The sequence below is a fragment of the Malassezia japonica genome, chromosome 6 (assembly GCF_029542785.1).
Source record: "Malassezia japonica chromosome 6, complete sequence".
NCBI classification, from domain to species: domain Eukaryota; kingdom Fungi; phylum Basidiomycota; class Malasseziomycetes; order Malasseziales; family Malasseziaceae; genus Malassezia; species Malassezia japonica.
The window spans coordinates 118,710-142,107 of NC_083375.1; the positions used below are offsets into that span (position 1 = coordinate 118,710).

A 23,398-nucleotide genomic window follows, 5' to 3' on the forward strand; every position below is an offset into this window, starting at 1 on the left:
GGGGTCGGATAACATTGCAAAGAGAGCCAGTTGTGCTTAAGCGTTGCTCGGCGCGAGCTGCGTCCACGAAGAAAGGACGGGAAGACTGCTCGGCTCGAGGTCCCCTCCAAAGCCCAGGTGAGAGTCATGCGCAGGCAGGGAGGAGCTGTACAAAGGGTCGTCCGGTCCATCGAGTCCGCTAAAAGGACGCTGTTCCATATTCGCCTCGAAACCATCAAAAGAAGCCGGGGCAAGCTGCGGCGAGAGTGGGGACATGTTCATCGACATGGGGCCAAAGGCGCTCGAGCCAGTGTCGCTGACGGTATTGGTATCCACCGAAGACGGCGTGGTGGCCATCGTGCTCGGGAGTTGCGTATCGCTAAACAGTTTCAACGGCGTATCCATCGCCGTGTTCAGCTCAAGAGGGTCGACGACCGTCGACTCGCTCTCGAGCGAGGTGGCAGACAGCGCAGAAAGCGACTGCCCAAAGTCGTTCAGGTGCGCAGAGCTAAAGCCCGCGTCGCTCGGCGACATGGAGCGTTTCGTATCCATCCACGGCATGCTCATTAGCGACGGCGAGTCGGTTGACAGTGCCGACGGCGGCGCACTCAGCTCCAGCAGCGAGGGGTCGGCCGTAGAACGCAGCGAGACCAGCGAGTCTTGCTGCGGCGACATGCTCGCAGAAGAGTTCAGCGTGCCCTCCGACGTGCCCATCGATGCAGGCATAATCCACGGCATCATTTCTTTCGTCGGGTTGCCTTGGGCGGTGGCCCATGCAGGCGAGATCGTCGCATCGGGCGCAGGTGCCGAGGCGATCATCGAGGTGGGGATATCAGTGGGGGAGGTTTGTGTCGTAACACTCATGGTAGACACGGGTATGGAGAAGGAGGGCGATTGCGCCTTGTGATCAAAAGGGATATGCACTTGCGGCATGCCCGAATTGCCCGATTTTTCCTCGCCGCTCGAGTCCGAGTTGTTGCTGTTGTTCGTGTTGCTGTGCGACAGCGTCGTCGCAGCAATACGCGCAGCCTTTCGTTCACGGCTCAGCCGCTTACGCTCGCGCGATAGGAGGTTGTCGTGCTCAGACACACGCTCGTACTCACACTTGCGCTGGAGACGTGTACACGTGTAGCACGAGGGCTGAGCGCCATCACAGCGGATTTTTCTGCGTTAGCGAAACAACATACCTGTGGCGACAATGGACGCAGGCCATTGCGACACGGCAGCGAAACTTGTTCGAGTTGCCACGGCCATGACTCGCATCGCGCGAATCATGCTTGCCGGTCGCTGATCCTTCGCTGGGCGGCGAGGCCGAATCCTCTGACCGCGCCTTGGTATCATTGTCCTTGCTGTTATAGCTCAGCGCGCTGTGATTCGAGCCCGAGTTCGTATCGGGCATGGATGCAACATCAGATGCGGCCATTTCGCGTCGCAGCTTGACAGGTCAAAGAAGTGCGCAACGAGAGCCAGTGGGTTATAGAAGCGCGCCAAGAGTCCTGTTAGGCGGCAGTCACTCAATTAATATGTAGGAGAGAGCCGACTCAACGCTAACAGTTGCTCAGCAAGAGGGCAGCAAAGCGTTGGGTCTTGGCGGTGCAAGAACCTTGCTAAGAGCTAGGGCACCCCTGCACTGGCCGCCAAGTCCTGGCTCCAGCGCCGCACGTGTGTCGCTTCGTTGGGTGTTTGCCCTGCATCTGCAAGCTTACGTGATCAAATGCACCAGCCAAGCTGCCCAATCTCGATAGCCATTGCGCCAATCAGCTACGCCCCCAATGGCGAAACCCTGCCCTTGTGACCGAAATTCTGCTATGGCCGACGGATTAACCCCAGATGCTCAACCAGTGATGTCACGCGCCAGTGCGCATTGACCCCCGATTGCGCGCTGCGCATCCAGGGTCAGCCCAAAATTGAGCAGCCTCTTTTGCCAAAAACCATGTTAAGGCTGTCGGCGATAGCGTCATTACTCGACGCTATCGTACAGTCAGGAGGGGGGAAAGAAGAAGAGGGCGCCCACATGGCCCTTCTTACCCTATACAATACGGCTGAACTCTATGCGTACGCCGCACGCCCTACGCTTGGCGCATCGTCGTCACGCTCCGCTGGGCTGATGACCAGCGATATTGATACCCCCTTGGACGGCGAAGACCGCGCGCGGATCCTTTCGGCGATCGCTGTCGCGGCTTGGCGCGATCAGATGCAACCGTCGGCTCCACCTACCTCGGTGGCAAACCGCGCCACACCGCGCAAGCAGGACATGTCGCCAGAAGTACGCACCCACAATGCGCGCCGCTTCCACTCGAGTCATCGTCGTGACGCGTCGACCAGCACGGATACCCCGGGACGGATGTCCAACGGCGCAGGCGCCGTCCGCTTCCAAGGCAACGACGGCTCGGGCATGTCGGAAGTGGAAGAACACTCGCCGGCGCTCGAGTCTGAGACGCTGGGCGATGCAGAAACACTCCCTTTGCTTTTGGAAAACGAAGTATGTGCTTTTTTTTTTTTTTCTAACCTCAGTACGGCCGCATGCTTGTTGTGCCCGTTTTAATTTCGGGGCTGGCCAGTGCGACGGAGTCGCGCCGATCTCACCGATCCCAACATTTGGCGCGTACGCGGCACGATCGTAGCCGGCGGCCGTCATATACCGGCTCGAGTGATGCGCCACTCGGCGGCCGTCCGGCTCGGGCGATCCTCCGATCGATGGGCGGGGGTACGGATGAAGGCACGGATACGGGTTTCTCGACAGAGGACGAGCTCGCGTCCGGCGCCGATACCGACAAAGACTCTGTGCGCTCTGGCAGTGTGGTACGGAGCTCTACTGAAATGGCAACGGGTGGCACCGTCATGCTGCTGACCCTCCACGTTCCTTGGGCCGATGGCCGCGGCCCGCCCCCCAGCGACCCTGTGGCGCAGCAAGCGTGGCAAACTTTGCAAAGCCAGGCGACCTGTTTTGCGGAAGCCAATGCGCCGGATACCTCCGCTTGCAGCTCCACTGTACTGCCACGTCGCGATACCGCCGCACGAGCCTAATGATATGCCTGCAGTCAGCCCTAATGGCACGTGCGCCGTGCAGAAGATAGTTGCTTATAGCACGCGTATACCACTCCTGTATAATTGCTATGTGCACACGCCAATTATGCAGCTGCCGCATCCACTGGCAGCGCACGGCGCACTAATACCACGTGTATTTAATCAAAGTTGCCCTTGACCTGCATATGGGCGTAACCTGTGTGGTGGTGATGGTACGATGACACAGCATGTCTGACACTCGGTAGGGGGTAGCGGGCGCCGGCAAGTCGACGGTCGGCGCCGCGATCGCCGATGCTCTTGGCGCACCGTTTCTGGATGCGGATGATTTTCACAGCGAAGCCGCGGTCGCCAAACTCGCGCACGGCGTACCGCTTACGGACGAGGACCGTTTGCCTTGGCTGGCGCGCGTCGCACACGCAGCGCACGAGGCAGGCGCACAGTCTGCGTCTCGGCGGTGTATCGTGGCCTGCTCGGCATTAAAACAGTCCTACCGCGACACGCTGCGCGACGCCGAGGCGATGCGCGTGGTGCACGTCTACTTACGGCTTGCGCCGGCTCTGCTCCTCGAGCGCCTTGAGCAGCGCAAGGGGCACTTTATGAAGGCGGCAATGCTCGAGTCGCAGCTCGAGACACTCGAAGAGCCTTATGTAGACAAAGAGCGCGACATCCTGGTCGTCGACATTGTCGCCGACTCGTCGCCCGCGATGGTCCTCCACATGGCGACACAAGGGCTGGAAGCGCTGCTATAGAAATTATTCACGAGGCACGGGCCGTGCCGTGGTACTGTGACGGGGGCTCTGGTTGCGCGCCTCTTGAGCGCCGTAGCGGTGGCCAGACATGTGCGAGTCGCGCGACGAGGAAGCCGCCATGCCCGGTGCCGACGGGCCGCTCTCGGGCGTGCCAGGCGAATGGAACATGCCCGGCATGCCGTACGGCGGCATCGGCATCCCGGCAGGCATCGGCATCCCGGCAGGCATCGACATGCTTGGCGGCATCGACATACCGGGGGGGACCGGCATGCCTTGGGGCATCGGCATCATGCTAGGCGGCGTCGGCATGCCACTCGGCATGCTGGGGGGGGTCGGCATCGGTCCGCCGTGGGCTTGCGCCATGCTACATTAGTCAAGAAACGTACGCTTGCATGTAGGCCTGTTGCGCGGCCTGCATCGCCTGCTGCTGCGCCTGCTGCTGCGCTTGCATCGAAGGATACTGCGTGTCGCGGTTCTGCGGCATCACGCCCATCATCATCATCATCTGCTGCTGTTGCCAGTAGTACATGTTCATCCACATCTGCTGCTGCGATGCAGACGGCGACATTTGGCTGTGCGCCTGCGAGCTGCCACCACGCGCGGGGCTCGCCATGGACTCGCGGCGGGCGCGCTCAGCCGTGCGTCGGTCATGGGAGTGGATTGCACCCATCAGTCCGGCCTGCGGAGGGGGGGGTTTGGTCGGCATGTTGACCAGGGCCTGACCCGAACCACGCGCCTCTTGCTCACGCACCGAGCGGTCCAAACGCTCTTGCGACGCAGAGGCAAGTAGGCCTTGGGGGACCTTGCTCTGGTCCTCGGGGTCGAGACGCACAAACGTCTGGCGAGGACGCTCGAGCTGCAGCGAGGACGAGGACCCGGTCTTGTTTTGGTACATGCCCAGACTCGAGGCGCTGTTGTTCGAGCGCATGTACGCGCCGGTAAACGCGCTCGACGGGCGGTGCAACGGCTCAGTAAATGCACTCACGGGGCGGGCCTGGTGGCTCTGTTGCGAGTACCCAGGCGACACCTCCGCCAGGGAGCCGGCCGAGCTGCTTGCGCCGAGGCGGCTGGGGGGCTGCGGCGGCGCGGCGAGGTGCGTCGCACTCACGTCGCTCTCGTCATAGTCCACCCAGTCCTGTGCGCGGCCAGAGGCAGGCACAGCGCCGGGCGCACGGCCGGGGCGCGCGTACGCGGGGTGCCCGGCTTGGTCGCGCGCCGCCTTTTCTTGCGTGCGCTTGTTGTGCCCAAAGGACGAGGGGTACGGCTCGTGCTTGGGGCTCTCGGCGCCGTACGCGTCCTCTTCTTCCTCTTCCTCGGGCTCTTGAGGAGCAGGCGGCGACGCAATACGCACGGCCGGCGTCGTGGCAATGGGTGTCACCGTCGCACGCGTCGCAGGCGCCGACGACGGCGCGGATGTCGGCGCATGGCTCATGTCCGAGCCGAGCGCAGGCGAAGTCAAAGCGCTGTGCTCGTTCATGTAGTCTTCGAGGATGCGGGTCTCGGTGCCGTCCGAGACGAGACGCGACTGGCTCGAGACCTGGCGGCCAGGCGCCGAGGGCGCACGCAGCTCATCCTTGGCAGGCGATGTACCAGGCGATGTGTCAGCCGCCGGTGCGAGGAACGAAAGCTGCGTCGTGAGGGCCGGCGAGAGGGGCGAGATCTCGCGGTCCTTGCTAGAGTTGGGCACGGGCAAGAGTGGGGGGGCAGCCGGTCGCGTGCTGAACGGATTCGTGCTCGCGTAGTCCGAGCGCGGCTCGGATGTGCCGCTGCGCGGCGGATCTGTGAGCTGCTCGGTGATTGGCGAGAGCTCCGTGTATTGGTGTGCCGCCTGGAAGTCTGAGTTGGCCTGCGACAGGAGCGACACGTCGCCCGTCATCGACTCGCCAGACACGACACGCTCCTTGGGCTGCACAGGCCAGGGGTACACTTGCTCGTGGCGGGGGTTCACCACCGGCGCCGTGACGGTGGTGCGCTGCGCAGGCGCAAGAGGCTTGGGCGCCTCGGGCGCGGGCACCTCTGGGGTTGCGGCAGGCACAACACGCACCGCCGCCGGTGCGGCCGCCTCACGCGAGGCACTCGTGGGTGCCGACACGGGCGGAGGAGCCGGGCGCTCGCTGCCTGCCGAGGGCTGCGCCGACCTCTCGTCACGAGGCGTCGAGACGTAGCTCGTCGCTGTGGGGTACGACGACGCGAGCGACGAGGCGGGCGTCGCCTCCTGCGGGCGCGCCTGCTTAAAGGCACCAGCTGTCAGCGTCTGCGACACGGGGCGGGGGCGCTGGCCCTGGAAAGAGTCGCGGGGAAGTGGCGCGTCGCGCGACTCGGGCGATGGTACATTACGGGCGCGGGCCTCTTTTTCAGCGCGTTCCCATGCCATGGCCTCTTGAGCGGCCTGCTCACGAGCCTCGGCGTGAGCACGCTGGGCTTTGCGTTGGGCCTCGTGCTCGATCTGCGCTTCGTACTCGGCCTTGGCCTTGGCCTGCGCTTCGTATTCGGCCTTGGCCTTGGCCTGCGCTTCGTATTCTGCCTGTGCTTTGGCCTGTGCTTCGTACTCGGCCTGTGCTTTGGCCTGCGCTTCGTATTCTGCCTGTGCTTTGGCCTGTGCTTCGTACTCGGCCTGTGCTTTGGCCTGTGATTCTGCCTGTGCCTTGGCCTGTGCTTCGTACTCGGCCTGTGCTTTGGCCTGCGCTTCGGCCTGAGCCTTGGCCTGTGCTTCGTACTCGGCCTGTGCTTTGACCTGCGATTCGTATTCAGCCTGTGCTTTTGCCTGCGCCTCGTACTCTGCCTGTGCCTTGGCGTCGGCCTTGGCGTCGGCCTTGGCGTCGTACTGCTGCGCTCCCACCTGTCCGTATACCTGATCAAATGCCGTGCTTGGCTCCCTGTGCCCCTCCAAAGCGGCCTGCGCTTGTTTTACGGGGACTTGTGCCTCGCGTTCGGCGTGCACCTCGTCCGCGACGGCTCTGCCGACCGCAGTCGGGCGGCGCGATACCGACGCGGGCTGCGTCACCGGCAGCGGAGGCAGTAGCATCGTGTTTTCGCCGCGCATTCTCGCTGCCATAATATCGTGAAGTTCCTGACGCGTGGTCATGTGGTCTTCGATCGTCACGTCGAGGAACTCGGCCAAGGCGCGATCCAAAAAGAGGTGGTCCTTGTACGGACCGATCGGGTACGCAAAGAAGGGCGACGTGGGATTACGTGCGTCCCATGCAAACGATCCCGGGCGGCCATAGAGGCGGAATGCATCCATGAACGCAATGATCCACTTCATCATTTCCGCATTCGCTCCCCGTGCCTGAGGCGCGCGGAGTTCCGGCATAAACATCACCCAGCCCGTCTTGCGCGGCCGGTGCGTAGCAGAAAGGACGCCGCTCTGGGGCAGCGATCCCTCGACCTTGAATAGCACCGAGCCTTCGACGAGATCAGGACGCGATGGGTATACAGCGTACACGTGTCGCACATGCCAGAGGCTCGCAAAGGGCTTCTTGGCCTTTTTGGATTCGTAAAAGTAGGCGACGGCCGGCGACGCCAACGTGCCCGGCGGTGGCGCGGGCGGTTCCGGCATGTCGGGAATTGGCGTCGCAGACGCGGCCGACGAGTTGCTCGACAAGGACAGGAGGCTGCTGCGGTCGCCTGCGCCCCGCTTGAGGAAGCGGCGCAGGCCAGACGCGGGCTCCTCCTCCGACCAGTGGTTCTGCAGCACCATCCAGCACATGCGCCACTCGGTCGAGCCCATAAATCGCGCGCGCACCCAGCCCTCGTGGCGCCCCCGAACGAGCGGCGAGCGCACCAGGAGCTCGGCGTGATCCGCCTGCTGCTGGGCAGTCGAGCCCTGCATGTTGCGCACGGCGCTGAGGCGTGCGCGGATCAGCGCACCCGTGTAGATCTCGTCGAGACGCGAGCGTTCCCACGACGCCAGGCGGATCGCATTAATCCATGCCTGCAGGAAACGATGGCCGAGGTTCAGCCAGTCGATCACGCGCTGGTGGTCGGGGTGCTGTGCGTACTTGGGCGAGAGGCGCTGCTCGACGAGCGACGACTCGCACGGCGGCGGTGTCGAGAAGCAAAACAGGACCCTGTTGCTCCCTGCCGAGTTCACCGCAAAAACATGGTAGAGCGCGCGGCGCTTGCCCGGCTCCGAGAACTGGGCCTCGACGTGCAGGCCAATAAAGTCGACGAGCGCGTCGGTGATATTGATAAACGACGGCGGGACTTCTTTGCCCTGCGCTTCGGCCTCGGCGAGCGCGCGCGACTCCCAGATGCTGAGGACGGTGCCGTTGAGCTGTACGAAGCACTCGGTCCACGTCCTAAACTGGTCCGGGCGGTGTGCAGGCTGGCCGTCGACCGCGAAAGCGTGGCGTACGAGGAGATAGCCCTCCATGTACAGCTTGCTCTTCTGGGCTTCGTGCAAGTGAAGTGCGCTGCGAAGATCCGCACTCTTGAACGTGAGTTGCGGCATGGATTGAGCTGAGCTTGCATTGGACGTATTGCGTACGTCCGTCGACATCCGCTGCGACGTCGGGTGCCTGTGTCCAAAACCATTCTCCATCGGTTGGTAGGCACTGAGCGGTCGCATGGAAGTGTAGGTGCTTGACGTGCGCGACTCGGGGCGCTCCATCGAGAGGCGCATGTTGTCGAGCGACACTTCCACGCCGTGCATCGCGTTGCTCGCCCCTTCAGCAGTCGATCTGCGCTCCTCGTCCATCATCCCCATACGATCCATCCTCACAGCCCACGCACAGGGACAAGGACTGCGCCCAATGAATGCGTGTTACACGCGTGTCACTGGCCGCTTCGCCTGGGCTGTGCGCCGGATCACCGATGCCAACACACCCGATCTCCACGTGGCCCTCCGGTCCGGTCGTTTCATCACGTGACCGGTCTAGGTCCTCGCCGTGGCGGCGGGATTAAGTGAGGGGCGTTTTCGGGGTTTCTCGGTCACGAACGCTGCTGCGCGGCACCATGGCGGCTCAGTCGAAACTCGAGCAGGTATGGCAGCCGACGATGCTGCATCGTCGCACGCGTGCCATTGCTCTACTGCTGCTTCTAGTGCTTACCCTAGGTCGTAAGCAGGCCCTGCAGTGGGTCCAGAAGCACACCGGCAAGCTCGAAGGGGTCTCGGCCAAGGTCAAGTATGCCAAGAACCAGAAGCCGAAGATGAGCATCGAGGAGGGTCACGAGAAGCTCTATATCCCTTCGGGTAAGAACGATGGGAGCGTCGACCTTCTTGTGCCGTTCCGCGGCCGCGTCACCGAGGTGCCGATCAAGCCGACGTCGCAAAAGACGTTCGATAGCAACTACCCGATCTTTGCGCTGCCCCCGCCTGTCACGCGCGAGACGATGAAGCGCCGCACGTCGATGCTGGGCTTCTTTGGCGGTGCTTCGCGTAAGCAGCTGACCAAGATCCGCGAAGAAGAGGCCAAGATCACGCCCGAGGCGGGTGAGAGCATCACGAGCGCCAGTGCGCTGCGTGTGGGTGTCGACCGCGAGTTCTTCCGCCAGCTCCGTGCGCTGTTCCGCATCATGATCCCCAACCTGAAGACGAAGGAGGTGTTTATCTTTGTGCTGCACACATTCTTCCTGGTGATGCGCACCTATCTGTCGCTGTTGGTGGCCCGGCTTGACGGTGCGATTGTCAAGTCGCTCATTTCCGCCGATGGCCCCGGCTTCCTCCGTGGTCTTGGCCTGTGGTTTGCGCTATCGGTTCCTGCGACATACACGAACGCGATGATCCGCTACCTGCAGTCGAAGCTCTCGATCGGTTTCCGTACGCGTCTCACGCGCTACGTCAACGACCTGTACCTCTCGGCGAACCGCAACTACTACAAGGTGTTGAACCTCGACAACCGTCTCGAGGCTGTGTCGCAGTACATTACTTCGGACATTGCGCACTTCTGTGACGTGATCTCGGAGCTCTACTCCAACATCTCGAAGCCCGTGTTGGACATTGTCATTTTCCTGGGCCAGATTGGTGCGAGCTTGGGTGTGCGTGGTATGGCCGGTGTGATGGTGAGCTACTACGTGGCCTCGTTGTCGCTCCGTGCTGTTTCGCCGCCGTTCGGTAAGCTGGCCGCGATTGAGGCCAAGCTCGAGGGTCAGTTCCGCAACGCGCACAGCCGTCTAATTATCAACGCCGAGGAGATTGCCTTCTACAACGGTGCCTCGACCGAGGAGGGTATTCTGCAGCGTATGCGCAAGGAGCTGATTCGCCATACCAAGTCGATCATGCGCCTGCGTATCGGCTACACCTTTACCGAGGACTTTGTGCTGAAGTACACCTGGTCGGCCATCGGCTACATGGTCATGGCCGTCCCCTCCTTTGCGAAGCGTGCGAAGGCCGAGGCAGATGCTGCGAGCGGCAAGGCGCACGAGGAGCAGGTCAACAAGGGTATTGCGAACGAGACCGAGTCCTACATCTCCAACCGCCGCCTGCTGTTGTCGCTGGCCGACGCGGGAAGTCGCTTGATGTACAGCTACAAGGGGATTGCCGAGCTCGCCGGTCAGACGTCGCGTGTCTACTCGTTGATCTCTACGCTGCACCTGCTCGACCACGACGTGTACCAGAGCGTGCCGCGCCCCAAGGACCTGCCTGCGTCGGAGCCCTTCTTCGACCTGGGCCACCTGCACGGCAAGACGATTGTCGACAAGGACTACGTCAAGCTGATCAACGCCCCGATTGTCACGCCTGCTCCGGGTCAGGAGCGTGGTGGTGAGCTGCTGGTCAAGGACCTGAACCTCACCTCGAACCCCGGCGACCACATCATGATCACCGGTCCGAACGGTGTGGGTAAGACGGCCATTGCGCGTGTTCTTGCGAACCTCTGGCCGCTGTTTAACGGCGAGATGGAGAAGCCGCGCAACGAGGACATGATCTTCCTGCCCCAGCGCCCCTACCTCACGACCGAGAGTCTGCGCAACCAGGTCATCTACCCGTACTCCTACCAGGAGCACATTGCCTCGGGCCGCACCGACGAAGACCTGATGGAGATCCTCAAGCACGTGCACCTTGCCTACCTGCCTGACCGCGAGGGCGGCTGGGCTACGCGCAAGGAGTGGAAGGACGTGCTGTCGGGTGGTGAGAAGCAGCGCATGGGTATGGCCCGCCTGTTCTACCACAACCCCAAGTACGCCGTGCTGGATGAGTGCACGTCGGCCGTCTCGACGGACGTCGAGGGTCTGATGTACGCCCACGCCAAGGACCTGGGCATCACGCTCATTACCATCTCCCACCGCCCGTCGCTGTTCAAGTACCACACGTACCTGCTCGACCTCAAGGGCGAGCACGGCGGCTACGAGATCATCAACCTTGTTGGTGACCAGGAGGAGCAGACGCTCGACCAGGAGCTTGCCGACCTCGACGCGAAGCTGTCCGAGGTGGACGACTGGAAGTCGCGCCTGACCGACATCCATAAGGAGCTCTCGTTCAGCAAGTCGTAGATGAAAATATTTCGGATTCTATCACGCCCGTGCACTTTCCCATGACTCCCATGGCTACCACGCTCCGTGCGCCACTCGTGACTGGGCCGATGGCCGGCGCGGCCGGCGGCGCGCTCGCCGCCGCCGTGTCGAAAGGCGGCGGCCTCGGCTTTATGGGCGCAGGCTACTACAACCTGCAGAAACTCCACGAAGAGGTCGCCCAGGCGCGCGCCGTCTTTCCGAGCGGCCGCCTCCCAATCGGCATCGGCTTCCTGACGTGGCGCCTGACCAAGCTGGGCCAGAGCGATGCACGGGCACTGGTCGATGCGGCGATCGAAAGCGCCCCGGCCGCCCTCTGGTTCTCGTACGGAGCCAAGGGCGAGTCCGAGTCCTGGTGCTCGTACGCCAAGCAGAAAGACGCCTCCCTCGAGCTCTACGTCACGGCCAACACCCTCCAGGAGGCACGCGACGCGGAGCAGAACAAGGACATTGACGTGATCGTCGTGCAGGGCCACGAGGCAGGCGGCCACGGCCTCGGACGCGCGCCGCCGCGCGACGTGCTCCTCAAAGACGTGCTGGGCTCGCGCACGAGCCAGGACAAGCGCGTGCTCTCCGCCGGCGGCCTCGCGGACGGCAACGATATTGCCGCGCAGCTCGCCCTCGGTGCGGACGGCGTCGTGCTCGGCACGCGCTTCCTGCTCACCCCGGAAGCCGCCTACTTGGACGACCAGAAGCAGCTCCTGGTACGCGCCGGGTCGCAGGACACGGTCCGCAGCATGGCCTTTGACGATGCGCGCGGCACGATCGGCTGGCCGGAGGGAATTGACGGCCGCGGCCTCCGCTGCGCGACCGTCGACGAGTACGAGCAGGCCGCCGCCGCCCACCCGGGCCTCGCGACCGTGCCCGGGATTGAGGCGCGCCAGGAGCGCTACCGCCAGGCGCAGACGAACGGTGAGACGGAGCGCCTCGTTACCTGGTCGGGCACCGGTGTCGGCGCGATGCACGACATCGTCCCGGCTGCGGAGCTTGTCGAGCGCCTCGCGCACGACGCCCGCACCGCCCTCCACCGCGCCGCGGCGCGATGCGGCGCTCGGACCCCGTAGAAAGAACCACGTGGCTTCTCCTCGTGCGTACCATGGCTGGACCGGAGAACGCGGCCGGCCGCGACGAAGAGGCGCTCGAGCTGGGCACCTTGCGCGGAAAGACAGAGCCTGGTGCAGAGAGTGAATCGTCCCAGGCGCGCCTGCTGAGTGACGAGCGCTCCAGCGCTGCGCCGCGTGCCGAGAGCGGCTCGGCAGCGAGCGCCGTTGCGCCTGTGCTGAGCTACTGCGCGGCTAGTATTTCGATGACGGTGATCAACAAGGTGCGTAGTGTTCCTGACGCAGTTCACGGTCTCGGGTGCGGACTTCACGATGAACCTTCTGGTGCTCCTGTGCCAGTGCTCGGTCGGCGTGCTGATGGTCTATGCAGCCAAGCTCCTCGGTTGGATTAAGCTGCGCGACGTCAACTCGCGCGACGTCAAGACTTGGTTCCCCATTTCGACCATGCTGGTGTTTGTGATCTGGACGGGAAGCAAGGCGCTGCAGTATATGGACATCCCTATCTACACCATCTTTAAGAACTTGACCATTATTCTTATCGCCTACGGCGAGGTGCTCTGGTTCGACGGGCGGATCACGCGCCTGATCTTTACCTCGTTTGTGCTCATGGTATTTTCTTCGGTCGTTGCGGCGTGGCCGGATATCAGCAGCTCGCTCGCGCCATCGACCATGCTGCACGCACGCGCCGCGGGCAACGCGCTGGGCGTCTACACCTCGTCGGCCGCGCCGACGCCGGTGTCGGTGCCCGCCGCCGCGTCCTGGTCCGGCCTGGGACAGAGCGGTTACTTTTGGATGCTCGCCAACTGCCTGGTGAGCGCGACGTATGTGCTGGTGATGCGCAAGCGTATCAAGCTCACCGGCTTCAAGGACTGGGACACGATGTTTTACAACAACCTGCTTTCCATCCCGGTGCTGGTCATCATGTCGCTCGCAGTGGAGAACTGGAGCTCGGCGACGCTGCAGCGCAACTTTCCCGAGGACCGTCGCGCGGGGCTCATGTTTGCCATCTTTTTGTCGGGCACGGGCGGTGTGTTTATCAGCTACACGACCGCGTGGTGCATCCGTACGACCAGCAGCACGACCTACAGCATGGTCGGCGCGCTGAACAAGCTCCCGCTGGCATTGAGCGGCATGGTATTCTTTGGCAACAAGGTCACGATCTACAACTCGCTCGGCATCGCGCTTGGCTTCCTCGCGGGCATCATCTACGCGGTCGGCAAAAATAAGCAGGCCGAGTCCTCGCGCCTGGCCAACACGGCAGCGACGGGTGTCGAGTCTTCGCGGCAGACCGCTGGTGGCGGGCACGTCTCGGACCCCAAAGGCGTCATTCCCACCCACACTCGCCAGCACGACCGCTCCGAATAGCGCTGTAGAAATCCGTCCAATTTCCTATAACCTCCACCCGAACGAACGACACGATGCGGGCCGAGGCGCCGCTCCGGACGCCGCGCCCGCGCAATGCGCCGAATACGCGGCAGATGGAACTGCATGAGCCAGAGTCGTTGCTGATGCTGCTCAACTTGGTAGGTCGTGTGCGCTCACCAGATTTCCTCGCCGACATCGACGTCGGACGAGCGCATGTACGCGTTGGTCCAGCTCGAGCACTTTCTCGCGGAGCGCGTCCTCACCCGCCTGCCGGACCTCAAGCGGAATGCACGCGAGCACGGGATGCGCAGGAATACATACAATATCGAGATCGATCGCTGCTGCGACTGGTCCGTGCCGGTCCAGGACGCACGGCTATACAGTACGTCGTCTCGCTCACCCAGTTGCGGAACAAATCCTCGCCCACATTAGCCGCGTGCATATTCTGCTCCAGACACAGGCACGCAACAGCAGTGAGGAAGAGAGCGCATCGGTGCCCGGTGCACACCGCGAACTGCGCACGCTCGCGTCGGAAATGGGGTGCGCTTTGTCGCTCCTGCAGGGCATGTGCCTGACGCACTATCCCAGCAAGCACCTGTGCTCGACACGCAGCGCGTTTGACCTTCTGCTCGCGATCGTCGACGTGTCATACAGCCAGGCGACCGACGAAAGCTCACCGCTCCGGCTCCTTGCCTCCCACGCGCTCGACACGCTGATGTGCACGCTAGTCGACGCCACGACCGAGGTCCGCAGCCTATTCGAACACGCCAAGGGCCCCTCGATCGTGCGCCGCGTCATGAACCGGCATCAACGCGCACACAATGAGCTGGACGTGACTGGCGCCAAATGCTTTGAATTCCTCCTCTTCTATCTCCAGGCCAAGGCGTTTGAGGAGCAGGTGAGCGGCCAGCGCGCCAGCGACGAGCTGCCTACGTCTGTCTTTGAGCCGCCGCCCACGCCGGCGATGCGCTCGCGCCAGACACCGTCACAGACGCCGTTTCATACACCGATGGCGACGCCACGCCAGCACGTCCGTGTCCTCTCGCACGGATCGCCTTCCAAGCAGGCGCAGGCGGGCCGTGCGCCGTTTGGCAAACTTGATACTGACGCGAATCCGTTCGGCAACGAGGGCCACGAGGGCCGAAGGCACCTACGCACGCGCAGCACCGACGAGCGCCGCCATCTACGGACACGCAGCACCGATATTCCGGCCGACTTGCTACGGACGCCGCGTGCACTTCCGCGGCCGGTGCGCGACGTATCGCCCTCGCGCCGCACGCCGCGCGCACGCCCCGACGCACAGGAGGCATCACCAGAAAAAGAGCAAGCGCCGCGCTACCCCACCTCCCCCCGCAAAGACGCCCTGCGCTTCGAGGGGCTCGGCGTTCATACCCCCGACGAGCCGTCCGACGCCCCACGCCGCTGGTAAATCACGTGCTCATTTTGCGACGAGCGGTGTCGCGATCCGCTCACGACGACGACGACCTCTGCGTAGCTTGTTGGTTGTACTCGGTGTAGATAATCGCAGTCATGTCCGGTCGTCAACATAAGGTGATGGTCCAGCCCATCAATGTCATTTTCCGGCACTTGCAGCAGCAGTCGCGCGTGTCGCTGTGGCTGTATGACAACACGGATTTCCGTATCGAGGGCAAGATTATTGTGCGTGCTTTCCCGCTCACCCAGGGATTTGACGAGTTTATGAATGTGACCTTGGCCGAGGCCGAGGAGGTGCGGTGCACCCCGGGAAAAGAACGCAAGGAGCTCGGTACGTTTTTTCCATTTTCGACGAACAGATGCTGACACTCTATTTGCGCCGCTGCGCAATTCTTCTACAGGACGGCTATTGCTCAAGGGCGACAATATCGTACGTACACGCTCCGTGCCACGCTAACCCAGACGCTGATCCAGCCGGCGTTGTAGGCCCCGCTTGTATTGCTTAGTCATCATAGCGCAGCGTGCTCGCGCAGTCGACCCTGCGTATCGTCGGCCGAGATAGCATCGTATCACCCCGCATTTACCCGGCAACCGGCAATGCGGGGTCCGAGTCACGACATATAGGGCTTGCCCAGCTTCTCCGCAGATCCCAATCTCCCTCTCTCACCAAAATGAACGCCGGACGACGATACGTCCATACCTTTATGGAAACCATGCCCAAATACTCGTACGCGCCTACGGTGCCCCCGCCTCGCCGCGTGTGGCTGCCGACGCGCCCCAAGCCGGTTTCGCAGCTGCGCACGCCGGAGCAGTCGGCCAAGATCTCGGCGATGGACTCGATCCAATCGATCCTCCCGCGCTCCCATAACCAGTCGCTGTCGTGGCACGCGCGATCGGACCCCTACAACGAGGCGTGGTCGGCGCAGCATCGCCGCGCCACCGTGTCCGCGACCGCTACCGCAGTCGCCGCTCTTGGCCTCTCGCTCGCGCTGATTTTCGCGCGCATCGACCCGCTTCATACGGAAAACGCGCCGGGCGCTGCCCAGCTCCCGTCGCCTGCCAATTGGCATCGCCTTGCGCGACGAGGCGCCTTTATGCAAGCGGACCAGATCCAGTTTGTGAAGGACGCCGCGCAGATTGGCCCCATCTGACGTGCTGTCTCAAAAACACCCCTTCATGTTCATGATACCTACCGATAGATACCTATGTATTATAGATAGTGCTATGCAACGCACTCGTTGTGCTTCCCCGCATTGGCCTTCGCATTGTCACGTGGCGCCGAAAAAATTGCTCTGGACGTCCGCCATGGCACGACAAGGGACGATGAAGCGTGCGGATCCCAAAGCGACCGGCACGGCATTCCGCAAGGCGGGCAAGCGCTCGCGTGACAGCGACTCGGGCAGGGAGACTTTCCAGTCGAAGCGCACCCGCTCGGACGGCGCACCGCCCAAGCCGAGCACGAAGCGGACCGATGGCAAGGGCGCACCTAACCCCCCTGCGCCGTGGACCAAGTCGCCCAAGGGCGCGTTCCGCGGCGACAAGCCGCTTGCCAAGTCCAAGGCACCTCCGAAGAAGCAAGGCAGAGGGCCGGTGCATGCGCCCAAGGCGCTTGCCAAGCCCGAACCCAAGGCCAAGGCCGGGCCTACGCCGGCCAAGCGCGCCACCGACGCACCGGCCAAGGAGAACAAGCCGCGCAAGACTCCGGGTCCCGCGCCTGCGTCGGACCCCAATGTGCCCCGGCGGGGCATGCGCATCATCTCCGGCTCGTACGAGCGCTTCTTGTACGGCCTGTCGGCCTTTGTGCGTATGGATGGCGACGAGTACACCTACGCCATCGAGCCGCAGTTTGTTTTCCCCGCGCACGTCTCCTCGATCCGGTCGGTGGCATGCGCTGGTGCGGACGCCAAGTGGCTGGTCACGGGCGGCACGGACGAGACGATCAAGGTGTGGGACCTGCGCCGCCGGAAAGAGGTCGGTGCTCTGATCGGCCACGAAGGCACGATCACGTCGCTGTCGTTCCCTTCGCGCACCTTTATGCTGTCTGCGAGTGAAGACGGTGTGTTGAATTTGTACCGCACGCGCGACTGGTCGCTGCTGCGTACGCTGCGTGGCCATACCGGCCGCATCAACTCGGCGAGCGCGCATCCCAGTGGCCGCATCGCGCTGTCGGTCGGCGCCGACCGCATGATCCGTATGTGGGACCTGATGCGAGGACTTGGCGCCTCGTCGGTCAAGATTGGCGTCGAAGCCGACAAGATTCTCTGGGACTCGGCCGGCAAGCGGTTTGCTGTGCTGGCCGGGCGCCAGGTTATGGTGTTTGGCACGGATATGACCAAGGTCGCCGAGATCGAGCAGCCGAAACGTCTGCACGACGTGAGCTTCGCACGTGCCAAGGTCGGCGGCGCAGAGCACGAGCTGATGCTCGTTGCGTGTGAATCGGGCGTGGTGCACATCTACGACCTAGACGATATGCTGCCGGCCCCTGCACCAGAGAACGAGGAGGAGGACGAGGAGCTGCCCAGTCCCCGCGAGCTGGCACGCCTGGTCGGCCACGCGAATCGGTACGTCGAGCGACTAACAGCAGTGTGCGTAGCGTCGGTGTGGTGCCTGTCCTTGCTGAGGACGACCGCGTGTTTGTATTGGGTGCCACAATCAGCTCGGACGGGTTCATCCGTGTCTTTGACTTGACTGACGCACTCGAGGGCGAGGACATTGTCGAGCTTGAGGCGGCCGTGCAGTACGACACGAAGCAGTCGCGCCTTACGTGCATGAGCGTCTGTGGCTTTGACCCCGAGCTGAGCGCGCTCGGTGCAGAGGACGAACTCGAGGAGGAGCTCGAGAACGAGGACGAGGAGGAGCTCGAGGACGAGGACGATGCTGTTGACACGACGATCGACGAAGACGACGCCGACGATGCCGAAGACAGTGACGAGGAGCTTGCGCGACTTGAGGAAGAGGTGCAGCGTGCGCGCGAAGCCGGTCTTGTCATTGACGGCGAAGAGGGTATTATTATGGAGGGCGATGAAGACGAGGAGGACGAGAAGGACGATGAAGACGATGAAGACGAGGAGGACGAAGATGAAGATGAAGAGGATGACGACGACGACGATGACGACGACGACGACGACGACGAAGTCGAAGTCGAAGATGAAGAAGAGGCCGAAGAGGCGTAATCTCGCGTCGCCGATGCCATGAAATCTATTCTCGCCGATCCCTCTACAGCCCCTCGTGGATGCTCATGGTCATCGAGACTACCGACTCATACCCATAGCTATACAAACTTGACACCCAGCTCGCCCATCGTTTCGTCGCTGGCCTGTGCCAAGACATCGGTTGTCGGCAGGAGCGCGCTCCATCGGTCGGCCGTCACCGAAAACACCTGTGCTCGTCCTTTTTTCATCTGCGTCTGCAGCGCAAGGCGGAGAAGTACTTGTGGCATCTTGGCGCGTTCGACAAACGCGCCCGTCGCGAGCTCGTGCATTGTGAGAATGCTCTTGTTCTGCCCTGTATCGCGGACCTGCATCAGCCTTTCGACGTACCCATTCGTATAAGCTGTCCCCCCACGCCTCGGGCGAGCGCCATAGCAGGAGCACCTGGTTGCACGCCGCATCCGCCGCCGACGTCAGCGCCGGCGCGGCCGTTGCGCCGGCCGCGCTCAGTGCGTGTGTGTTGCGACTTGCCTGCGCCTGTGGCGGCTTGACCCCCCGCGGCAGCGGCGGATGGTACATAGCATGCCCCTGCTGGACGAGATGCGCCATCACGATCCGGATCATATGAGGCGAGAGCGCACGGTCGATGTCGGCATTGCAAAACAGAGCACTCGACCGTTCCCACGTCCCGGTCGCTTCCAGCACGAAATGGTCGTGCGCCGCGCAGTACGCAAGGACAAGACGTCCCCACATCTCGATCTGCGCTATGGCCGTCTGCACATTAGGCTGTAGCGTGTAGAACGGCGGAAAGCCATGCTCCGCTGGGAACACAAACCCCCCCTCCCCCGTTTGGGCCATCGCACGAAGCAGCCTCCACAGCTGCTGACTCAGCACGGACCGCCCTGTGCTTGGGCGATCATGGCGTCCTTCGCACCGCACGCGGGTGATCGCGACGAGGGCGGCCCTGCATTTCACCCTCCGTCGATGGACATGCACGAGGACAATGAGCGCCGTGATTCCAGCCCTGCCGAGGTGCCGCGCGGAGCGCACCAAGACCCGATGCGCGTGAGCTCGATGATCTCCACCGATGCAACCGATCTGCCGAGGGAGGTATACCCCCGCACGCACGACGCGCCGCGGCCGGCCGCCGAGATGGACCGAATTGGACCATCAGGGCCTCCGCCATTGCGCCCTCCCCCGCAGTGGGAGTACGCGGCGCAGGAGCGCGGCCCTTGGCGTCCTCCGCTGCCCCCGTCGCCCAGCGCGCTCCCCCGCCGCGACATGCCGTCGCCGCCGAGCATGCCACGCTACGACAGTGAGCGGCGCCCGATGCCGACGCCGCCGCCGCGGCTGCCGCAGCACCGCTCGCCCGAGTACGAGCCGACGTTCCGGGGATACGAGCGTCCAGACGAACGCCGTCCGCCCATCTCGCCTGTGCGTGACGAGTACGAATACGTACGGGGACCGCAGCCGGACATGCGCGCGCCGCCGCGCCCGCCGGTGCCGGTCTACGAGCCTGTGCACAGCTCGTTTTCGCGGCCGCACGCCTCGCCGCCAGTCGAAGCGTCGGTGCCGCATGTGCACCATTATCCTCCTACTGATCTGCGTGACGAGAGTGCGGAGCATGCGCAACGTGCGCCCGTGCCCCACCACCATGTCGTGCCGCACCACCACCACCATGTGCCGCACCACCACCACCACCACCATCACCACCACCACCACCACAGTGGTGCGGCCGTGCCGGATACGCCTGTCCCTCCAAAAGGCGTGCCGTGGCAGGAACAGACGCCTGCGCCGATTTCCGACGTGCGTACGTCGCCGCCCGGCTCGCCCGAGGCGGGCCCTGCCGTGTCGTCGCTCGAGACCAAGCTGCGCGAGCTCGCGTCGGGGCCGCGTGTGGACAGCGAGCCGGTGTGGGAGTATTTGGATCGCTGTGAGCAGATGGAAGAGTACGAGCGCAAGCAGCAAAAAGAGCACCATGCCGACGAGGAGCGCGAGCGCCAGGAGCCGACGGCCCTGCCCGGCTCGTCGCTCGCGGCCGTGCCGCCTGTAGAGGCGTCGTCCGTCCCGGATCCGCGGATCCTGCTTGGCTTTGGCCTCGGCCTCGACCGCGGGCGCGCGGTGCGCCACCTCGGCTCGTACGTCTACGACCCGAACCAGGTGGCGTGCCTTCCCGCCGAGGTGCTCGTGAGCAACGTCGGCGCGACGGTCGAGGTGCGCATTAGCGGCCGCGCGATCGGCCTCGGGATCACAGAGGACGAATGGCGTGCTGAAGAGGCGCAGCACCAGGCGGCGGTCCTCGAGCGCATCGAGCAGAAAGCAAGCGACGGCATCCCGCCGAGCCTCGAGTCGCTCGCGCTCGACGCACAGGACTCTACGGCCAAGCCGTCGGCCGCCCTGCCGGGCCGCTGGCGGCTCGGTTGGCGGGGCAATGAGCACGCACGCATGAACCGCGAGATCCGTATCGCGAACATCTGGAACGAGTTCCGTCTTAAGGAGCAGACGAACAAGCGCATGAAACGCTCGCACACCGACTCGCTCGCGTCGGCCTTGTCGCAGAAGCCGCGCAAAGCGCCCGCCTCGAGCAATGCGGCGGACCCGGAGGAGAGCGCGTGGCAGTTCTGGTCGCAGCACAGCCTTGCGCGCCGGAAGCTATGGGGCACGGACGTGTATACGGACGACTCGGACGTGCTTGCAATGTGCGTACACGCAGGCTGGATCGAAGCGCCGCGTATTCCCAATGTGCCTGAATGGCTCGGCGGCGGCGGTATGAGCGGCGTGTCGCGCGCCTGGGCCGACCTGTCGCAGCGTCAGGAGCAGGCCGTCGGCGGTGCGCCGCCGCGGCCGGCGGCGGCGGCGCAGGGGCGCTCGTCGCTTACGTGCGACCTGTCCGTGACGCTGCGCATTGCGCCGAAGCTGATCCTGTACAAGGGCTGCCACCGCGGCGGCATCCAGAGCCGCAGCTGGGGAAATACGCACGACGGCGTCAGCCTCGTGGTCGAGAGCGTGGAGTTGCGGCCGGTACGTGGGGAAACTAACGCAGTCGGGGTACGCCGCAGGCCCAAGCCGCAAGTCGGCCAAGGCGCGCATGGCGCACATGGCGGCGCTGCGGAAAGAGGCATGCAAGGTGCCGGTCCCGCCGTCGCTGGCGCGCGTATCCAAGGACGAGGACAAGGAGCCGAAGCTGGCTTTGCCGAGCCTCGCGCAGAAAAAGCATGCTGGAGAGCGCACGTTTTGGCAGGTAGATACGCGCATGAGCTAGAGAATGCATGCGTTGGAATAGCAGGATGGAGAGGAGGGTATAGGGTATGGATGTGGGGTGATGTGCGAGCGGTTGTATGGCCGATGGGCAGAATGTGGATACAAAATGCTACGAAACGGTTATGGATTGATACGAAACTGATGCATAGAGATACGGACGTGATTCGGAGTGGATAGGAAAGTGACCAGAACAGTGGACACATTGCTGTGCGAGCTGACATAAAGGCGATGGCAACGTGCGGGGATGCGCATGTGGGCTGTGGGATGCATGTGGAATACATGATACGTCTCTTGTCATCGACGTGTTGACGGCATATTCGACTCGCGTCTATCGATCAACTTCTGGTGACGCGCCTTCTATCCAACCAACGAGCTATCCCATTCGGTCCTCTTCCCCCACCTCCTGTGTATACATCTGTCCCAGCGCAGTCTTGCCTCTGTGCAGTATATCCACACAGCGGCGCTATAGGACAGCTGGTGGCTCTGCCTTCTCTCTGCCGCGCAATACGCCCCGTAGACACTGGACTCGATCGAGGGGTACCTTGGCGCTGCGCCTGCGATTGCAGGTGAGAGACAACGACTGGCTGTTTGGGGATATATGTATCTACAACTATCCACTGTAGTAGCGGTCGCCATAGTCGCCGAGGCCAGGGAGGACTGCGTTAGCACCACCACGTACTGTAGCTCTGGTCCGACAGTTTTGCGTCGACCCAAGCCGAAATGACGCGGACCTGGGGATAGGCGTCCCAGACCGACTGGAGTCCCTCTGGACTCGCAATCATGTTGAGAAAGAGGATGCGATCGGGCCGCACGCCGTGGTCGACCAGCACCTTGATCGCCTGGATCGCCGAGCCGCCGGTCGCTACATGAGCGGAGCAACGTACCGAGCATGGGGTCTAACAGGAGCACCCAGCGGTGTTCGATATCTTCTGGCAGCTTGGCATAGACTGCGTTAGTCGCGCAACGTACACAGTTTGGGTTTGGCCGTCTCCTCGTCCTGGGTCAGTTGCGCTACCTACACGCTGGATTCTGTGTGAGCCGCGCGACGTACAAAATCTTTCCGATGCGCACGGAGCGGCAGCACTCGCGCAGTCCGCTCTCCATCGCCTCGCCCGCGCGCAAAATCGACACGCCGCAGATCCGGCCCTGGAATGCGACGCCGGTGTACGGCAGCCCTGTCGGGGTCATGACCGTCTGCTCGAGCACCGGGAGGTGGTTGAGGCCTGGGTGAGGCGCTGCACGTACCCTCTTCGACGAGCAGGCGGATAATGCGGTCCGAATAAAAGATAAAGTCAGAGCGCGGCGTATCCTTGTCGCGAATAATGGTCAGCAGTGCGTCTGCGTCAGAAGAGCGACGTACGTAGCTGCGGCGTCATCGCGAGCCGCTCCGCGTTCGGCGGCAGGGCCGGCGCGTCGCTGGACATGGTGGAGTAGGATGACTAAGCAAATTTGCCACTTCCATTCCCGCCATGACGGCTGTTGCGCCTTCGCGCCAGCAGATTCTGACGCTGTACCGCCAGCACCTGAGCGCTGCTCGCTCCTTTGTATGTGCACTAGCTAATCCAGACCAACTACAACTTCCGCGAGTACTTTTTGCGCCGCACGCGCGACCAATTCCGCGCGCAGCTCTTCCCTGACTCCTCGGAGGAGGCCAAGAGCCTGCAGTCGAGCGCCACGACGCTCGCCAACACCGCGACCGGCAAGACGGCGACACTGCCGTCGATGGAGCCGCTCTCTGCCGAGGGGCTTGCCAAGTTTTACGTGGAAGCCCGCCAGGAGCTCCGTGTGCTGCAGCGCGCTGCGGTGACCAGCATGATGTACTCGAACAACCGCCTGGTTGTCGAGGACGAGCAAAAGAAGGACTGGATCATCCGTGCCCCGGCCGAGGGCCAGGGCGAGGAGACTCCGCCCACGGCCTAGTGTA

The 23,398-nt window shown here is 63.2% G+C and overlaps 13 protein-coding genes across 13 annotated transcripts; 9 read left to right on the top strand and 4 right to left on the bottom strand.

Annotated features, from left to right (window-relative positions):
- Window positions 1-36: 36 nt before the first annotated feature.
- MJAP1_003205 (uncharacterized protein) lies at window positions 37-1,378 on the bottom strand (the record flags this gene model as incomplete). Its single annotated transcript, XM_060267133.1, has 2 exons — window positions 37-1,089; window positions 1,184-1,378. The coding sequence occupies 2 exons, from the start codon at window positions 1,376-1,378 to the stop codon at window positions 37-39; spliced, it is 1,248 nt and encodes a 415-aa protein (XP_060123116.1).
- A 1,298-nt stretch (window positions 1,379-2,676) lies between these two features.
- MJAP1_003206 (gluconokinase) lies at window positions 2,677-3,755 on the top strand (the record flags this gene model as incomplete). The annotated part of the gene is made up of 2 exons (XM_060267134.1): window positions 2,677-2,763; window positions 3,492-3,755. 2 exons carry the CDS (start codon window positions 2,677-2,679, stop codon window positions 3,753-3,755), a joined length of 351 nt encoding a protein of 116 aa, XP_060123117.1.
- Window positions 3,756-3,758: 3 nt separating this feature from the next.
- MJAP1_003207 (uncharacterized protein) lies at window positions 3,759-8,457 on the bottom strand (the record flags this gene model as incomplete). Its single annotated transcript, XM_060267135.1, has 2 exons — window positions 3,759-4,119; window positions 4,142-8,457. The coding sequence occupies 2 exons, from the start codon at window positions 8,455-8,457 to the stop codon at window positions 3,759-3,761; spliced, it is 4,677 nt and encodes a 1,558-aa protein (XP_060123118.1).
- A 254-nt stretch (window positions 8,458-8,711) lies between these two features.
- On the top strand, window positions 8,712-11,186 carry PXA1 (ATP-binding cassette long-chain fatty acid transporter pxa1; the record flags this gene model as incomplete). Its single annotated transcript, XM_060267136.1, has 1 exon — window positions 8,712-11,186. One exon carries the CDS (start codon window positions 8,712-8,714, stop codon window positions 11,184-11,186), a length of 2,475 nt encoding a protein of 824 aa, XP_060123119.1.
- A 50-nt stretch (window positions 11,187-11,236) lies between these two features.
- VRG4 (GDP-mannose transporter into the lumen of the Golgi) lies at window positions 11,237-13,630 on the top strand (the record flags this gene model as incomplete). The annotated part of the gene is made up of 3 exons (XM_060267137.1): window positions 11,237-12,193; window positions 12,316-12,528; window positions 12,551-13,630. 3 exons carry the CDS (start codon window positions 11,237-11,239, stop codon window positions 13,628-13,630), a joined length of 2,250 nt encoding a protein of 749 aa, XP_060123120.1.
- A 53-nt stretch (window positions 13,631-13,683) lies between these two features.
- Window positions 13,684-15,059, top strand: MJAP1_003210 (uncharacterized protein; the record flags this gene model as incomplete). The annotated part of the gene is made up of 3 exons (XM_060267138.1): window positions 13,684-13,788; window positions 13,811-14,012; window positions 14,035-15,059. 3 exons carry the CDS (start codon window positions 13,684-13,686, stop codon window positions 15,057-15,059), a joined length of 1,332 nt encoding a protein of 443 aa, XP_060123121.1.
- A 101-nt stretch (window positions 15,060-15,160) lies between these two features.
- Window positions 15,161-15,550, top strand: MJAP1_003211 (uncharacterized protein; the record flags this gene model as incomplete). Its single annotated transcript, XM_060267139.1, has 3 exons — window positions 15,161-15,395; window positions 15,466-15,494; window positions 15,527-15,550. The coding sequence occupies 3 exons, from the start codon at window positions 15,161-15,163 to the stop codon at window positions 15,548-15,550; spliced, it is 288 nt and encodes a 95-aa protein (XP_060123122.1).
- A 185-nt stretch (window positions 15,551-15,735) lies between these two features.
- MJAP1_003212 (uncharacterized protein) lies at window positions 15,736-16,215 on the top strand (the record flags this gene model as incomplete). Its single annotated transcript, XM_060267140.1, has 1 exon — window positions 15,736-16,215. One exon carries the CDS (start codon window positions 15,736-15,738, stop codon window positions 16,213-16,215), a length of 480 nt encoding a protein of 159 aa, XP_060123123.1.
- A 172-nt stretch (window positions 16,216-16,387) lies between these two features.
- MAK11 lies at window positions 16,388-18,237 on the top strand (the record flags this gene model as incomplete). Its single annotated transcript, XM_060267141.1, has 2 exons — window positions 16,388-17,625; window positions 17,721-18,237. 2 exons carry the CDS (start codon window positions 16,388-16,390, stop codon window positions 18,235-18,237), a joined length of 1,755 nt encoding a protein of 584 aa, XP_060123124.1.
- Window positions 18,238-18,335: 98 nt separating this feature from the next.
- On the bottom strand, window positions 18,336-19,071 carry MJAP1_003214 (uncharacterized protein; the record flags this gene model as incomplete). The annotated part of the gene is made up of 2 exons (XM_060267142.1): window positions 18,336-18,581; window positions 18,604-19,071. The coding sequence occupies 2 exons, from the start codon at window positions 19,069-19,071 to the stop codon at window positions 18,336-18,338; spliced, it is 714 nt and encodes a 237-aa protein (XP_060123125.1).
- A 60-nt stretch (window positions 19,072-19,131) lies between these two features.
- Window positions 19,132-21,475, top strand: MJAP1_003215 (uncharacterized protein; the record flags this gene model as incomplete). The annotated part of the gene is made up of 2 exons (XM_060267143.1): window positions 19,132-21,234; window positions 21,257-21,475. 2 exons carry the CDS (start codon window positions 19,132-19,134, stop codon window positions 21,473-21,475), a joined length of 2,322 nt encoding a protein of 773 aa, XP_060123126.1.
- Window positions 21,476-22,084: 609 nt separating this feature from the next.
- FUR1 (uracil phosphoribosyltransferase) lies at window positions 22,085-22,898 on the bottom strand (the record flags this gene model as incomplete). Its single annotated transcript, XM_060267144.1, has 8 exons — window positions 22,085-22,131; window positions 22,154-22,336; window positions 22,359-22,421; window positions 22,444-22,471; window positions 22,494-22,503; window positions 22,526-22,697; window positions 22,720-22,812; window positions 22,835-22,898. 8 exons carry the CDS (start codon window positions 22,896-22,898, stop codon window positions 22,085-22,087), a joined length of 660 nt encoding a protein of 219 aa, XP_060123127.1.
- Window positions 22,899-22,943: 45 nt separating this feature from the next.
- On the top strand, window positions 22,944-23,394 carry MJAP1_003217 (uncharacterized protein; the record flags this gene model as incomplete). Its single annotated transcript, XM_060267145.1, has 2 exons — window positions 22,944-23,018; window positions 23,041-23,394. The coding sequence occupies 2 exons, from the start codon at window positions 22,944-22,946 to the stop codon at window positions 23,392-23,394; spliced, it is 429 nt and encodes a 142-aa protein (XP_060123128.1).
- Between the last annotated feature and the right edge of the window lie 4 nt (window positions 23,395-23,398).